Raw genomic sequence first — 17644 nt, forward strand, 5'->3', positions numbered from 1 at the left:
AAGATGAGGCGTAAGGTGGTTTGGACAGGTTCCAATAAGGAAAATGCCCAGGGCTGAGGGCTGGGGTGGGAAGCAGAGCCAGGCAGATCATTGGATGCTGTGACTTTCAAACAGATGCTCTTTATATTTTAAAAATTTTTTTAGAAACAGGTCCTTGCTACATTGCCCAGGCTAAGTGTAGTGGCGATTTAAAGAGTGATCATAGCACACTGCAGCCTTGAACTGGCCTCAAGATCCTTCCCACTCAGCCTGCTGAGTTGCTGGGACTATAGAGGTGCATCACCATGCCCAGCCATACACACTTGTTAGCTTCCCCATTTACAGGCCAAGACGGTCTCTCAGAGAATTATTTAATAATAGAATTACACACTTTTGGCTCAAGTGTGTCCAGCCACCAATGTAACAAGTACATCTATCAGAATCACTCTTTCCTCAGAGAATCAGACTTTCCCTTGGCTCTGCCTGTGGATCCAAATCAAGCCTGGGTACGTCTGACAGAATACCAGGGTATGGTTTGCCTCCCGGCCCTCCATCTCTACTGTTTGGCTACAGCATGAGTTCACTGGGCATCGGCTCCCCTCTCAGGCCAGCCAACAGGTTGTTAGCTGCCAACATGGACATGGTGTTGCGGGTTCTGTGGGTGGCACTGCCAATGTGGGGCAGGATCACTGGAAAGGAGAGAGAGAGGAAGATAAGAAGGGTGGTTCAGCAGCCTTCAACTGGGCTGTTTTCATGGCTTGGGTTTGCCAGTAAGAAGAACAGAGACTACCTCATGGTTCCATGCCTTGCCTTTTCTCCCTTGGTCACTAAGCATGACACTCCCCCAGAGCTGAGGTTCAGACTAATAGAGTGAAGGGCCTCCAGGCTACTAAAACCCAGTCACAATGTGATGAAATACTTGTATTCTAGGGCTAGGTGCAGTGGCTCATGCCTGTAATTCCAGCACTTTGGGAAGCCAAGGCAGGCAGATCACTTGAGCTCAGGAGTTCAAGACCAGCCTGGGCAACATGGCGAAGCCCCATTTCTACAAAAAATACAAATATTTAGCCAGGTGTAGTGGCCCACACCTATAGACCCAGCTACTTGGGAGGCTGAGGCAGGAGGATTGTTTGAGCCTTGGAAGCAAAAGTTGCAGTAAGCTGAGATCGTACCATTGCACTCTAGCCTGGATGACAGAGGGAGACTCTGTCTCAAAAACAAAAAAAGGTGAACCTGGGTGCCAATTTGTGCACCTGTACCATGTGCACCTGAAAATGATGCCACATGACCACAAGGTTTCTGAATATAACTCCAAAATGAAATGCTGAACAGCACAGTTATCTCTGTGCCACCCCAGAGCAAGTGAAGTTACTTGCCTCCAAAGAACTGTCAGCCGGGTGCAGTGGCATATTCCTGTAGTCCCAGCTACTCCAGAGGCTGAGGTGCAAGGGTCACTTGAGCCCAAGAGTTTGAGGCCAGCCTGGGCCACACAGCGATACGCCATCTTTACCAAATAAACCCCACAAAACTGCTTTTGGGTTTTTTCCAGGTAGAAATCATGTTTCCTTTTAATTGAGTACATTTTCTTCTTTAAATTCGTCATCATTGTAATGGGGTCTTTGTTGCCCAGGCGAGTCTTGAACTCCCGGCCTCAACTGATTCTGTCTCGGCCTCCCAAAGGGCTGGGATTACAGGTGTGAGCCACCGCGCCCAGCCATAATTGAGTACTTAATTCACAGTTTCCTCTCCTCTCTGGTAATTAGATCCCCACCTCTCAAGAACATTGCATCTGATCAAACTGAGAGCCAGCATGAACACGGACCCCAAACCAGAGCTTTCAGAATAACAAGGAATAGCAAAAACCAGCCTTTCCCTACACTTAGGAAGGGACCGTGAATGACAGGGTCCAAATTTTCACCATCCAAATAGAAAACCGGGAGCTCAGTGCAACATGGAAATCAAAATATGTCAGGAATGAAGTATAGTAACCCATATACATACTCAAGGTCAGGATGGGTTTGGAGAAATTTGCATCTGACCATTTGGCCTCTTCTAGTAGAGAAGAATTTTTGAGACAGAGTCTTGCTTTGTTGCCCAGGCTGGAGTGTCATGGCACAATCAGCTTACTACAGCCTCAACCTCCTAGGCTCAAGCGATTCTCCCACCTCAGCCTCCTGAGCAGCTAGAACTAGAGGTGCATACCACCACACATGGCTAATTTTTAATTTTTTATAGGGATGGGGTCTCACTATGTTGTCCAGGCTAGATTCGAACTCTTGGTCTCAAGTGATCCTCCTGCCTTGGCCTCCTAAAGTGCTGGGATTACAGGCATGAGCCACCCTAACCAGCCCCATCCCAACATTTTAGACATACAATGAATTAGAATAAATCTGCTCACTCATAAGAAACATTCCCGGATAATGGTTTTTGGTTGCTGAGATTGAGTAGCACATTATTTCAAAGTGGCAAAATTAAGGGCCATCTAGGAGAATTCAAAAGTGGTGGCTACATTTGCCGACAGGTTTACACAGGACACATATAAACAACCCCCATTTTTTTCAGTGTATATGTCAAGAGGCCAAGCCCCCTGATCATCAAAATACATTATTTTGTACATTACAGTTTACAGGACAACAGAGGAAAAAACACTTTGTTGGGGTGACTAAATGGCATTTTGCGAAAGGTCCGTGTCACTCTGAAGGGGTGGAAGGACTGAGTCCTATGGCCTTCATTAACTTGACCCCTCCTCTTTGGTTGCAGTGGCCTCAGTGGGAGCTGCTGCTTCTACATGTTCTGCGGGCTTTTCCTCTACCTCTTCCTCACCTTCTTGGGGACAAAGGTCTGGGTATTTCTGCATGCATTCCTGCATGGCCCCACAACTGGTCTACACAGCCTGACCCCTTGACATTCTCCATACTATAGTGGGAGCAGGAAAAGTCCAGTTTGAATTGTTTCCCACAGGGGCCGCTGGCTGTTCCTCCAAGGCACAGGCAGTTCCAGTTAATGTCTCCATTTAGCAGCCTCAATCCGTGCTCCCCTCATAGGGATCACTGGGGTCATCAGCTGCGTTGCTTGGAGCTGCAAGGTCTTTTTTCATCACAAATATGATTGGATCCTTCCCTTCCTGCTGGCAGTAGGACATGGCTGCAGCCCAGTGCTTAGATTTTGCAGAAACAGCAGCGGCAACTGCAGCTTCATGCCCTGACCGCCCTCTCCTCAGACCAAGAACTGTCTTTTGAAGCAGTCCAGGGGCCCTGAGCTGAATTCCAGGACCTGGGGTAGGGGTGGGAAGGCAGTTTTCCTGGCTGTGGGCGACAGCCCTGACATCATACCCAGTGCTCCTTGCAGGCTGGGGTGGGGGGAGGGACGGGAGCGTTTCCAAGGGCTGCGATAATGGGAGCATTCACTGGGGAAAGCAGCTAAAGACCTTTTGTTTAGGTGTCCATTCCAGAATGCAAATTAAAGACAGAGACTGGCCCAGACAACCTAAGGCCCTGATCACTCTGTTAGTCTGGAGGCATAAACTCCACCAGCTACCTGAGCAGATCTTAATATAAAAGAATCATTACGCATAAAGTTGTTAACTCACTAACTGAGCAGGTGACAAAAATCCAAACCACAAAGTGTGGTCCCAGGACCAGCAGCCTGAGTGGCATCTGGGAGCAGTGAGGAGCACCCTCTCTCAGACCCCACCCCAGACCTGCTGAAATAGAAACCCTCGGGATGGGGCTAGCAACCTGTGTGTGATCAGTCACTCCGCCAGGTGATTCTGACGAACACAAAAGTATGAGAATTGGCTGGGAGCTGCCGGGCGCTCATGCCTGTAATCCCAGCACTTCGGGAGGCCAAGGCAGGTGAATCAGCTGACGTCAGGAGTTTGAGACCAGCCTGGCCAACATGGACAAACCCCATCTCTAATACAAAAATTGGCTGGGCCTGGTGGTGCACGCCTGTAATCCCAGCTACTCGGGAAGCTGAGGTAGGAGAATTGCTTGAACCCAGGAGGCGGGGGTTGCAGTGAGTTCAGATTGCACCACTGCACTCCAGCCTGGGCGACAGAACGAGACTCTGTCTCAAAAAAACAAAACAAAAAAAAAGTATGAGAACCATTGCACTATGGTAGCACAGAGGTAGCAACTGCCGGAGGCACTTCTGGTGCTGCAACTCAGACTTCTGTGGCAGGGGCACTGACTGGCTGTTGCTTTTATCTCTGAGCGGGGCTCAGTGCGGCTGGTTCACCAAGTGTTGGAAAAACTGCAAACTGGATTCCCAGCCACTATGGGGAGCAAACTGGTACCGTGAGGTTAAGAAGTGCTGCTGCCACTCCCCCGAAGACAGGAAGGGAGGGCAGGAGGAAGCAGGCCCTCCCACACCCACACCGTGAGGGCCTGCCAGTGCAGCTGGCACAGCAGAAATGGGATGTGCAGAGGCCTGGCCCCAGCCCCACAAAGCAGAAGAGAGAAGGGGGCTCTGTTGTGAAACAACAGCTTGAAAAACTGGCCGAGTTATAAATATTGGCATTGTCATTACACTTTTAATTTTTCACACCTAAACTGGTAATAGCAATTTAGAGTAACAGGTTTTACACGAGTCACTGTGGTATAACACATGTAGACATATAGTCAGCCCACTTTGTTGTTGTTTTTGAAATGGAGTCTCACTCTGTTGCCCAGGCTGGAGTGCAGTGGCACAATCTCGGCTCACTGCAACCTCCACCTCCCAGGTTCAAGCGATTCTTCTGCTTCAGCCTCCCAAACATCTGGGACTACAGACACACACTACCATACCCAGCTAATTTTTGTATTTTTAGTACAGATGGGGTTTCACTATATTGGCCAGGCTGGTCTCGAACTCCTGACCTCGTGATCCGCCCACTTCAGCCTCCCAAAGTGCTGGGATTACAGGTGTGAGCCACCACACCCGGCCCACTCTTTTTTTTTTTTTTTTCCCTAAAACAAATCCTCTCACACCTACACTCTGTTCCTTTAGGGACAGAGACCCAGCAGAACGTGCTCAAGAGGACTGCTCCTGTCATACACCCATGTCACTAACAGTGTAAACATTTACAGTCCCTGGTGTGTCCCTTTGGGTTCAGCACTTGCTCACACTAGCTCCACACCCGGCCCCTCAGGACCCCCTCGAAAACACTGGTCCTGCAGGGCACCAGGGAGTTTGCGTCAGAAAATGCGGTTCTTACCACAGTTCTTCAGGGTCAGGAGAGGGTGGTTTGTAGGCAGTGGTTCTGGGGTCGTCACATCCAGTCCAGCAGCTGCGATCTGACCACTGGCCAAGGCCTGGTACAGGTCGTCCTGGTTTACAACGTCGCCCCTGGGAATGACAGTGGTGACATGGGTACCATGAAGATCCCTCCGCCCAGGCCACCTTTGAGGCAGAACCACCTACAGAATGAATTTTTCCACTCACCTGACACTTGGCACTGACTTTTAAAGCACTAAGTCTTAGGTATACTTACAGTATGTCTGTCAGTCTTATATACTCAGAGAACTCCAGCCCTGCCTCCTCCTAGCTGTGTGACCTTGGGCAAGTTTCTCAAATTCTCCGTGCCTCGAATTATCTGTGTTTCAAATTATCTGCTCTGTGACATAAGGAGAATATCACCTAACTCCCAGGCATGTTGGGAGGATTAAAGCTTTCTTACATGCTCTACTGCATGAACAGGGCCCAGAAGGGCATCTGTTAGGCCCCATCCAAGTGTTTCTGATCTGGTTGGCCCCCAGACCCCCACTGAGAAGCACCACAGTGTGCTATCAGGCACCTGCCTAAACCAGAGCAGAGGAATGAGCACACCCCTAACCACATCCATCAAAGGCAGCGGCCACTGAAGTCAAGAACTGATCTTCGGCCGGGCACGGTGGCTCAAGCCTGTAATCCCAGCACTTTGGGAGGCCGAGACAGGCGGATCACGAGGTCAGGAGATCGAGACCATCCTGGCGAACACGGTGAAACCCCGTCTCTACTAAAAAAAATACAAAAACTAGCCGGGCGAGGTGGCGGGCACCTGTAGTCCCAGCTACTTGGGAGGCTGAGGCAGGAGAATGGCGTGAACCCGGGAGGCGGAGCTTGCAGTGAGCTGAGATCTGGCCACTGCACTCCAGCCTGGGCGACAGAGCGAAACTCCGTCTCAAAAAAAAAAAAAAAAAAAAAAAAGAACTGATCTTCTAGAGACTGTATATTGTGCACTAAGTAATACAGGGTCCTGGGCTGTCCTGGGTACACGCAGGCACCCGGTACACGGCAGCTATGACTGGTGCCAGCCAGCAGTGCGAGTCCTGTGGTCCTGCATGTTTCACTCTTCCATTCCCACGTTACCTGTTTTGTGGCTAAACATTGGTAATTACAGGTACCTTTGGGGTGGATAAGTCCTCAGGGTGACCTCACCCAATCCCCCTTCCCCTAAACTTACATAAACAGGCTCAAGGGGGACCAGCTAGGAAGGCCTTGGAGTGGCAGAGAAGGAAGGTCTGACCCCCATACATGCTCAATGGCCTGACGGCAGCCCTCGGGACAGTGTGAGGAACTACAACCACGTGAGTTTTAGGGTCTGTCTGCCCAGGGGGGTAAGATTCAAAATATCACTGAACCACAGCCAGCCAAAGCCAGGCTCAGCAGTGTGGGAGGCGGCCTCCAGAGGGCCCTTCAGATCCTGAAGTCCAGCCCTTTGTGGTTGAGGACAATGGGCCTGCCAAGGCTCCCTGGGAACACTCCCTGAAGCCACCCTGCTGTGTGCCAGGCCCTGCCAGGCAGGGGCCACTGCTGAGAAGCAGGCAGGCTAGGCCCACTCCGACGGCTCTTCTTCCCTGTGTGGAGCTCTCGTGTATTCCCACGAATTTCTGAGTTGGTTGGTTGGTTTATGGAAACCAGCAAGCTCAGCCTGGGGTCTTATCAACAACCCACGGGGAAGAAAATCTCCAGATGGCAGCAGTGGGGACGGCTCCTCTCCAGGCTTGCTGGGTAAGGTGGCCCTAGGATACCTGCTGATGTTGACGAACACAGCTGTTTCCTTCATCTTCTGGAAGAAGTCCTTGTTGCAGAGTCCCTTGGTTGCGGGCGTTAAGGAGCAGGCCACAACGATGAAATCAGACTGGGCAGCCAGCTCAGGGGTAGACACTGAGGGAGGGCAGGACTCCATCAGGCACTGAGTCCCAGGCTAGGGACAACCAGATAGTGGGAAACCAGCCCCTTGCTCCCGACTCCCATAACAGAGACTCCCAAGATGCTTCCTGAAGGCCGAGTCTCTACCTGGACAACTCTCATGAGTGTACGAAGTCAAATCACACACAGTGGGACCTGGACCACTCTGGCTTTAATCACCTTCAGGGCCCAAAGTGTCCAGGGGCGTGGGGAATGCTTGAGATCCAGCCTGCCTTTTGCTCACCAGGCTGTGGACCCGCCAGGGGCTGGATCTGCCTGGACTAAAGCGCACAGAGGCTAGGGTAGTGCTTGCCAGTTGATGAAGGAAAAGCGAGTGCAAGTGCCCAGCCCTTCCTCACACCCGTCACCATCCCCGCTGCTCCGCCCACAACGGGGATGGCAACACAGGACGCTGAAAGACGGGAGCCCTGGACTGCTCTGCTGGCACGGAGAGGACCTGGGTAAGTCCCTGTGCCCCTTGAGTGGGCCTGTGTCCAGGGGCAGGGAGATTAAACAGCTACCAGACACAGCAGCCCCTGGACATGACTGGAGCTCCTGCCCTCTGCCTGAAAATGCCACCATTGAGAGAAAATACTGCCTCTCAACTGGGCACAGATAGGCTCCTGTGGAAATCAAGCTTCACTTACCAAACTCTGCCTGGAATTCCGCTGCTTCCTCAGGCCTGGGCTGGCGCCCTGTGTATAGAAATCTCTGGACACCAAATGGTTTCAGACGCCGAGCAATGGCCTGGCCTAGAGCAAGGAGAGTCCGCGTCTCGTTCCCAGTCCCGCAGAGGGCAGGGGCGCCACCCAGCAGCTCCGGGACAGCGGCCCTCAGGGCAGACCCTTTCATCAGCACAGCCCCAGAGCTGCCTGCTCCTGTCTCCCCCAAAGTGGGTGGGGGGCTGGCTGCCCCGCCGTAACCAGCCCCCAGCCAGCCCACACTGCCCCAGGGATCTGGAGACAGCACCTCAGCTCCCCTGAGCCTGTCACTGGCTGATGCTGTCCTCACATGGTCCAAGCCATCTGGAAAGCCACTCAGGTTTTTCCTAACCTCTGAGAACTGGAGAGAGTTTTCACAAAGGAGACGCCTGGTCAAGCAGTCCCCTCCTTCATCTTGGACCCTCTGCTTCTGTGAATGCAGTCTCAGACTCCATTTGACTTTTGGTGGCACTGCCAAACTGCCAGCTCACCCCAGACTGACACTTTTCACGTACGCTGCTGCTGAGGCAGATTTGTGCAGTTGGATTTTCAGGCTCAGAACGTGCCCCAAAGCTGTTGGGTTCCTCCAAGCAACTCTCTAGTGAGAGGCAGGGCTGTTTGCGGGTTAGACAGTTTCTCCACACTCTCCACCTCACCCGCACCCCTGCACCAGGCAGGATGACAGAGAATCCCAATAGATAGCTGCTTGGCTAGGCCCAAGCGCTTCTGCCAGGCTTCTCCAAATAACGGCCACTGGAAGAAAAGTGGCTCTGCCTCATCTGCAGAACTGCAGATCAACTCTGCCCACCGAGCCCTCTGGCCCGAGTTAGGGCTTCGTGAGTCACAAACCTTCCAGAACCAAAGCTGGAGTAGGTGTCGGGGGAATGGGCTCTCTCACAGTAACCACTCCTAAGGGCCCCAACACAGCATTTGTAGTCTTCATCTGTTCTTTATGGAGCTGGAATCATGAAGCCCCCTGACCCTCAGGCAACTTGCTTTTATCACCTAGTGAGTTCTTAAGGAACTCCTGCTTTGGTTTATTTATGTATTTGCCTGTGTTTTACAAAACTGTAACCCTCACTAGAGATACCTCTACTGCAGGCAAAGTGCCCTGACAGCATGTGGGTCTTCTCAGCCTTCAGACACGTGGTGCCAGGGATGCAAACCACAGCTGTGAGAGCCGGGACAGGCAAGTGGGCAGGTGGGGGCCTCACCTATGCGCCCCAGCCCGACGATGCCGACAGTGCTCTGCGTGAGTCCATAGCCACACAGCCAGAGGGGCTTCCACGAGGTCCAGCCACCACTAGGGGAGAGAGAGTGGCAGGTGAGAAGCCCAGCCTTGGGCCAAGATGAGTGGCCGCTGAGAACCCAGCACCTCTGACTGTGGTCCAAGGTACAAACCCATCCTCCAGGTCAGGGGCTGAGAGTGGGATGAGGCTCACCCCTCAGCGCTGCAGACGAGCAGCAGCAACGACTCCTCCTTTAAAGCCACTAGGGACACAGAACTTGAGGGTGGGAAGGGGCCTTACTGGCTCTCATCCTGTTTTGCAGATGGGAAAACAAACCAGACAGGGTGACCTACCTGAGGTCACACAACCGGAGAGAGCTGAGAGCAACAGGCTGCAAACTCAGGATTTACGATTCCAAAACAAGTTCTCTTGGCACTTTAGGGCAGCAACAAAGAGTACAGCCACAGGGCCCACGCTGCTGCCCTGGGCAAGAGACGGAGCCTGCCCTGAGCCACCTCCCGTAGACATGCTGACTCCCCAGACAGGACAGTGAGCGGGACTCAGCACTGTCTACTCTGCTCCACGCCCCGTGCCGGGGCCCACGCTGCTGGTCACACACTGTGACAGCCTGCGTTTGCACACCTCCCACCGTGACTCAGGCCAGTCCCTCCATCTGCACATGGAATGCTTCTCCCAGCTTTTTTTTTTTTTTGAGAAAGGGTCTTGCTCTGTCACCCAGGTTGGAGTACAGTGATATGATCCCAGTTCACTGCAGCCTCTGCCTCCCGGGTTCAAGCAACCCTCCCTCCTCAGCCTCCCGAGTGAGTAGTTGGGACTACAGCGTATAACACCACACCTGCCTAATTTTTGTATTTTTCGTAGAGACAGGGTTTTGCCATGTTGCCCAGGCTGTTCTCTAACTCTTGAGGCTCAAGCAATCTGCCCGCCTTGGCCTCCCAAAGTGCTGGGATTACAGGTGTGAGCCACCGTACCCGGCCCACTTTAACTCTTGATATACAGGCCGAAATCCCTGATCTGAAACCTTCAGGCTAGATTTTAAAATTGTTTGGCCTTTAAAATGGCAGCATGGCGCAGGTGGTAGATTCCACACATCACCCTCTGCAGTGTCTGGGCAGCACCCTGTTTTAAACGGTGTTACGTCTGCAGCAAAACTTAGGGAAGTCACATTAAGTGGGAGAAATAAAAGCCTTAAATAGTCTCCTGTTAGTATGAAAGAACTTTCAGCTGTCCAGCGTTTTTAGATTTTTGGCATCTAAGGGAGCGTGGACCTGCAGCCTTCAGGACTCAAGCAGACGCCCACCTGCTACTTATTCTGTGAAGCCCTCCCTGATCCACAGTCTCCCGGCTAGCCCTCACCCACCAGCAGAACTTGTTTGTCCTCCCTCATCCTCTTCTCTCACCACTTCCCTTCCTGCCTTTATTGCAGCTCTGCCTCGTGCTTTAATTATTTTAGCTGAGTCCTCACTCAATGGGGCACACCTGGGGTCAGGGACTATGCGTGGGCCAGACTGGCCCAGTGATCAGGACCCAGTGCTGAGCAGAGCCAATGTTCCTGCCAGGCATTCACTTATTTTTTTTTTTTTTCTTTTTTTTGAGACGGAGTCTCACACCGTCACCCAGGCTGGAGTGCAATGGCGTGATCTCAGCTCACTGCAACCTCTGTCTCCTGGGTTCACATGATTCTCCTGCCTCAGCCTCCCAAGTAGCTGGGATTACAGGGGCCCGCCACCACACCTGGCTAATTTTTTTTTGTATTTTTACTAGAGACGGGGTTTCACTGTGTTGGCCAGACTGGTCTCGAACTCCTAACCTCATGATCCGCCCACCTCAGCCTCCCAAAGTGCTAGAATTACAGGTGTAAGCCACCGCACCTGGCCTGCGTTCACTTACTTCTTTACTTCCTCGATGGCCTCCGGCAACCGGCGGCAGGTGGTAAGTAGCAGGGAGACTGCAAGTTCCGCGGTGGCATCTGTCAGGACATCTGGGGTGTAGCCAACTCGGATCCCACTACGAATCAAACATGTGGTGGTAACAGCCTCAACCACCTTTACTGATGTCTACTGCTGGGCTATTTCCATGGAGTTACTTTGTTCCCTCTTTGATCTGCCTGCCAGGAAGCTCAGAACTATAAATGAGCACTCAAAAACGTTCAGTCCTCATTCCTATTTAGATTGTCTCCCACTTTGGAAGGATATGAAGATGGAAGATTAGGGTTCAAGGACTGAACAAGTAACTTAACCTTTCTGAATTTCCTCATCTGAAAGAGAAAGAATAATACCTGCCTTTGCTACTTCAAGGTATTGTTGTGGGGATCAAAAAAGACAATGAATGTGAAAGGGTGCCACCTACCCACTGTTTCTGACCGCTGGGGTTTATTGTAACTGACCTGTGCACATGTGGGCAGATTCTATCATCAGCCACCTCACATTCTCCCTGAATGGCCGAGGGATATGAAGTAAAAACAAATCAACAGCTCCTCTTTCTTTCTCTCATACCCACCCCTCTCGCTAGGCCCCCTCCAGATCCCAAGCTACAGTTACCGCTTCTTGATTTCATCCAAAGCCAAGTGGTCCACGCCCACGGACAGGGTGCTGATGACTTTGAGATTGGCCCCTGTTGTGCAGAAAGTGCTTTGTTAGTATCTTTCCTCGAGGAACTCAAAGCCACAGCACTGGGGACTATCATGGGGACACCGCTTATTATTGTTTTCTTAGAATAAGAGGCTGACATCTCTGTTCTTCACTTAAAACTCTGACTAATCCCCTTTGACAGCCTCAGACACTGCATCTCAGGGAGGTGAAGTGGCCTGGCTCAGTCACAGGCAGAGCTGGGTTCAGCTCAGGGCCTCTGCCACCAAGGCCCCGCTCTTAACCCACTGGGCTGTCCACCCAGTGAGGCCTCGGGTCTCCTTCAGCCATGCTGGGGCCTCCCCCATGGACACCTCTGAGAGTGCCAAGGTGGTGGCTGGGACGCGACCCTCTCTACCCCCTCCTGCAAGCAGGACACCAGAAAGCTTCCAGGCCAAGGCCAGGGCACGGGGTGGCTCAGCACTGACTCACAAGGGTCCCTTCCCATCTGGCAGCCCGAGTCTGAACCTTTTCTCAAAACTGTCACAACAGCCTCGCAGCGGGAGGCTGATCCTTCCACGGGCTGAGAGCCATGGCTGCGGCTGCGGGAGGACATCCCGCTGGAGCTCGGCGCTGAGCTGGGTCCTCCCTCACACGATGCACAGGCCCAGAATGGCCAGGGTCTTGCTGGAGGTCACAGAGCAAGGTTGTGGCAGGGCTGGAGAACCCAGAGCCTTGGATGCTCTTCCCCACACCCACAGTCTCCACACCACAGTCTTTGCCTTCCCAGGGCCCCCCCGCCAAGGGGTTCACAGCAGGAGGGAGGGGCAGGGCCTGTGCCAGAGCAAGCTATCTGCCCGCTTAGGCCTGGTATCGCAGGAAACGCCCTCAGAACCCAGACAGCACTGCAGAGCAGCCCAGGAGCCAGTGGCGCAGGCTGAGGGGCCCACAGGCCCAAGCCACCCTCGAGTCCCCTGCCCACCCAGCGCGCACCTGCGGCATCCAGGATCCTCTTGTCCACACGGTCGGAGAGAAGGCAGAGCAGGCCGTGGGCCCCCGCCACACCTCGCTCCAGCTCCTTGACGGGGATGGGCTCATCCGAGTCCCAGTGCTCCACCTCACAGCTGCGGGGAAAGGGAGGCCCTCAGGAGAAGCAGGAGCCGCACACCTGTCCCCGCCCCTCCCAGCTGGGAACCCTGGCCTCTGATGGCCCTGGCCTCAGGCTGCCCGGGGCTGGCTGAGGGGAGGCAGGGTCAGGCAGGGGTGGCCTCAGAACAGTACCGAGAGAGCAGGTGACAGGTGAAGGGCTGAGGGGCCCCCAACCAGAGCCTAAGCTGCAAGGGGAAGGCATGGGGACAGCTCTCAGGTCAGCACAGAGAAGAGCTTTCCCACACTAGCAAGGGCTGGGCGGCCAAGCGGGCAGCCAACTGCAGGGAAGGCCCATGAGGGGCAGGGTGTGCCTCAGGTGGGGGCCTGGATTCAATGGCCTGTTGCATCTCTTCCTGTCCGTGGAGTCCATGAAATAGAAAACTCTCATAGTTGGACTGGGCCAGGACAGATAAGGTCAAGGCCACCCAACGCTTCCACGGCAGCTCACGGGAACCGGATATTTGTCCCAGTGGTGCACCATGGAATTCAGTACAGCCAGCACGTGTGGAGCCTCTATGCGGCAGGACACAGGATAGCTACTCACACCTCCTGACCAAGCCCGGGCCACGGACCACTTCATCCACCTCCCCATGAGCAGGATACAGTGTGAGCTACTGTTACCACGAGCGCGGCTGCTGCCTTCCGCCTTCTGCTCTACAAAGTGGGTCCTTGGCAAAGGTTTTGTTGCAGTGAACAAAATGTGAAAATCTCATCTGCCCCTAGAACTGGCTGCTGAGGCGGGGTTGCATCCTCTTCCTATCTAACATTGGAAACACAAATCTGATCAAATGCAGTGATCAGACAGCAGTCAGATGCAGAACTCCCAGGAGTTCCTCCACCTGGGAGCTGCGTGGCTTTGGGAAGGAACTTAACCCTAAGTCCAGCCTCCAGTTTTTCATTAGTTTTTAACAGTGCTGCCAGGATTAAAAGTTTATGTATATGAAGCACCTGGTAAGGTTGGCCCACAAAAAGGGTTCCATTTAGCAAGGGTGGGCCAGATGCAGTGATTCATGCCTGTAATCCCAGAACTTTGGGAGGCTGAGGTGGGAGGATCCCTTCGTACAGGAGTTGAAAACCAGCCTGGGCAACACAGTGAGACCCTCGTCTCTGCAGAAAATAAAAAATTAGCCAGGCATGGTGGTGCATGCCTGTAGTAGTCCCAGCTACTTGGAAGGCTGAGGTGGAAGTATCGCTTGAGTCCAGGAGGTTGAGGCTGCAGTGAGGTATAATTGCGCCACTGCACTCTAGCCTGGATGAGAGTGAGACCCTGTCTTAAAAATAAATTAATTAATTAAAAGAGTCCTCAGGCCGGTCATGGTGACTCACACCTGTAATTCCAAACTTTGGGAAGCTGAGGCAGGAGGATTGCTTGAGCCCAGGAATTTGAGACCATCCGGAGCAACAGAGTGAGACCCCCATCTCTACAAAAAAATCAGAAAATTAGCCGGTGGTGATTGTTTGCACCTGTAGTCCCAGCTGCACGGGAGGCTCAGGTGGGAGAACTAATTGGGCCCAAGAAGTCGAGGCTGCAGTGAGCCACGAGCGATCAAGCCATTGCACTCCAGCCTGTGCAGCAGAGTGACTCTGTCTCAAAAAAATAAATAAATAAAGATAAGTAAATATAAAGAAAAAGAGTCATCAAAGGCCCCTGCCAGACGTCCGAGGGGCCAGGTCAGTGACTGCCACATCCCTGACCCCACGTGCCCTGCGGGAGCGTGGAGAATTAGCCTGGACCTTGCCTCAGGGGCAATCTCCCCCTCTCCAAAGCCGGAACTGCAGGTCCCAGCGTCGTCTTAAGAGTCCTGGAGAGAACTGGGCCCCAGAGAACTTTCTCTGAGCCTCCCCAAAACTCCAAGCCCGCCCCAGCCAGCCACAAGGCCCAAACGCCCCGCCCGGCTCTCCGGTCCCCGGGACCGCCCCGCCCCTCCCCCACGGGGCCCGGGGCTCTTACTCTGCCGCCCGGGCGAGCGCGGCCCTGCCCTCGGGGGGTATCCTGCGGGTGACGAACACCTTCATGAGTAGCACCTGTCTCATCCGCCGTGCAGCCGCCGACTCAGACCTGGCAGGACAGAATCTGACCCCGGAATGGACCTGGGCCGGGGCGGGGCCAGGCTGGAGTGGGCGGGAGAAACGCCGCGCGACGTGCGCAGGGGGGTGTGGCTTCGCCTGCGGGAGTGCGCGGTTGCGGCTGGGCTGTGACTGCGCGTGCTGGGGGACTGACAGTCACAGTGACCCTACACAGTGTCCTTGTGTGGGGCGGGGCGGGGGGTGTGCGCCTCGTGCCACTGGGGAATCAGGGCCCCGGGGGGAGAGGGAGCAGTATCTTCTCCAAGGCCTCATGGGACCCCTGGTTTCTGTACACGCTCAGGGTCCTGTTTCCACAGGCTCAGGCCTTAAGAGACTGAAAGCCCCTACTTTTTCTGTCTCTTGGGTTGGCCCAGGGTGGAAACCCAGGTTCCAGGCTGTGAGGAAGTCCGGGACACACACAGAGGTCATGTGTAGGTGTTCAGGCCAACAGCACAGCCGGGGGCCCAGCTGACAGCCAGCTCAATGACCAGAGGTATGAGGAAGCCTTCCGATGACTCCAGGCCAACTCCTATCTGACTACAGCTACAACCGCACGAAAGAGCCTTTAGGATAATCACTGGCTGAGCCCAGAGCCCAGTCAACCCCGGAACCATAAGAGATGATAATGCACTGACTGCTGTTGCTCTCAGCCGTTCAATTTTGGAGTAATTCTTTATGCAGCAATAAATAACTGATACACTATGTGTGCAAAACCCAGAAGCCGTAAGAATACAACTAATTCTCTATTAAAAAATTAACCGTACCATTCTGAATGCATCTGATCTTGGAAACTAAGCCTGGTTAGGGCTTGTATGGGAGACTGCCTGGAAATACCAGGTGCTACAGGCTTATGTTTATCTAAAAAAAAAAGTAATAATAACAAAATCATAAGACAAACCGGGATAAATACCATATATTTGCAACTCATTTTATAGACGAGGGGTTAATTTCCTTATTGCACAAATAGTTCCTAAGACAAAGATGCCCAGCTTATCTGAATATGCAAAGGATACCAATGGACAGTTTACAGAAAAGGAAATGGCTTTTAAATGTATAGCCAGGCACGATGGCTCATGCCTGTAATGCCAACACTTTAGGAGGCCGAGGCAGGCAGATCACTTGAGGTCAGGAGTTTGAGACCAGCCTGGCCAACATGGTGAAACTCTGTCTCTACTGAAAATACAAAAATTAGGCGGGCGTGGTGGTACATGCCTGTAATTCCAGCTACTCAGGAGGGTGAGGCAGGAAAATTGCTCGAGTCCAGGAGATGGAGGTTGCAGTGAACCGAGATCCCACCACTGCACACTCCAGCCTGGGTGACAGAGCGAGACTCTGTCTAAAAAAAAAAAAAAAAAAAGGCCGGGCGCGGTGGCTCAAGCCTGTAATCCCAGCACTTTGGGAGGCCGAGACGGGCGGATCACGAGGTCAGGATATCGAGACCATCCTGGCGAACACGGTGAAACCCCGTCTCTACTAAAAAATACAAAAAACTAGCCGGGCGAGGCGGCGGGCGCCTGTAGTCCCAGCTACTCGGGAGGCTGAGGCAGGAGAATGGCGTAAACCCGGGGGTCGGAGCTTGCAGTGAGCTGAGATCCGGCCACTGCACTCCAGCCCGGGCAACGGAGCCAGCCTCCGTCTCAAAAAAAAAAAAAAAAAGATGAAAAGTGCTCAACTTGACTCAAAAAAGAACTGCATATTAAAATTACAGCAAGATACCAATGTAAAAAATAATACATTGGGGAAACAGATGCTTTCATACGTTGCTGGTAGGAGTATAAATCAAGCAACTTCAATAAAAAACATTTGGCAGTAGCTATCAAAATTTAGACTGCACATCTTTTTTGACCCAGAAATTTTGCTTTTAGGAATTTACCTTACAAACATATTCACACATGTGCAAAATGCTGTCTGCCAAAGGCTCTTCATTGTGGCATTGTTGGAATAGTAAAATATGGGAAACAACCTAAAGGTTCATTCATAGGGGACTGTTCATTACATATGCTTCATTCCTACAGTGAAATATTCTGCATCAATCAAAAGAGTGAGGCAGCCCTGTGCGTACCAGTGTGGAATGATCTCCAAGATGTACTGTCCAGTGAGAAAACAGGGTGATGCAAAGTGCATATGTTACCATTTATAGGAGAAAGTATATGCCTTTTTTTTTTTTTTTTTTTTGAGACAGGGTCTCAGTCTATCTAGGCTGGAGTGCAGTGGTGCGAACTTGGCTCACTGCAACCTCCACCTCCTGGGCTCCAGTGATCCTCCCACCTCAGCCTCCTGAGCAGCTGGGACCACAGGCACGCGCCACCACACCCAGCTAATTTTTTGTATTTTTCGCACAGACAGGGTTTCACTATGTTGACTGGGCTGGTCTCGAACTCCTGGACTCAAAGCAATCCACTTCCAAAGTTCTGGGATTACAGGCGTGAGCCACGACACCTGATCACCCATTCCTGTGTGTTAAATATCCCTGGAAAGATGTACAAGAAACATCTTTCTTGTTTCTTTGGGAACAGGCCGGGCACAGTGGCTCATGGTTTGTAATTCCAGCACTTTGGGAGGCTGAGTCAGGAGCATTGCTCAAGCCCAGGAGTTTGAGACAAGCCTGGGCAACATAGCGAGGCCCTGTCTCTAAAAAAAAAAAAAAATTGTTTTTAATTACCCAGGCGTAGTGGTGTGCACCTGTAGTCCCTGTTACTTGGGAAACTGAAGTAGGAAGATTGCTTGAGCGTGGGAAGCTGGGGCTGCAGTGAACTGTGATCATGCCACTGCACTCCAG

General features: G+C 52.6%; 1 protein-coding gene and 1 pseudogene across 1 annotated transcript; both read right to left on the reverse strand.

Annotated features, from left to right (window-relative positions):
* Positions 1–333: 333 nt before the first annotated feature.
* GRHPR (glyoxylate and hydroxypyruvate reductase) lies at positions 334–14917 on the reverse strand. The gene is made up of 9 exons (XM_025359125.1): positions 14750–14917; positions 12643–12773; positions 11623–11695; positions 10973–11089; positions 9047–9135; positions 7779–7883; positions 6972–7107; positions 5177–5307; positions 334–668 (listed from the first exon to the last, which is right to left on the reverse strand). The coding sequence occupies exons 1-9, from the start codon at positions 14830–14832 to the stop codon at positions 547–549; spliced, it is 987 nt and encodes a 328-aa protein (XP_025214910.1). The 5' UTR covers positions 14833–14917; the 3' UTR covers positions 334–546.
* On the reverse strand, positions 1647–3121 carry LOC112607864 (annotated as a pseudogene).
* Positions 14918–17644: the final 2727 nt, after the last annotated feature.

This window comes from Theropithecus gelada, chromosome 15 (assembly GCF_003255815.1).
Source record: "Theropithecus gelada isolate Dixy chromosome 15, Tgel_1.0, whole genome shotgun sequence".
NCBI lineage: Eukaryota > Metazoa > Chordata > Mammalia > Primates > Cercopithecidae > Theropithecus > Theropithecus gelada.

Excerpts from the sequence above, each read along its gene's own strand:
- GRHPR (XM_025359125.1), bottom strand. The coding sequence starts at position 14,832 with ATGAGACAGGTGCTACTCATGAAGGTGTTCGTCACCCGCAGGATACCC. Across the intron at positions 12,774-14,749 it reads GCGCTCGCCCGGGCGGCAGA|CTGTGAGGTGGAGCACTGGG; the intron begins GTAAGAGCCCCG and ends CTTTCCCCGCAG. Across the intron at positions 9,136-10,972 it reads GCCATCGAGGAAGTAAAGAA|TGGTGGCTGGACCTCGTGGA; the intron begins GTAAGTGAACGC and ends TCTCTCCCCTAG.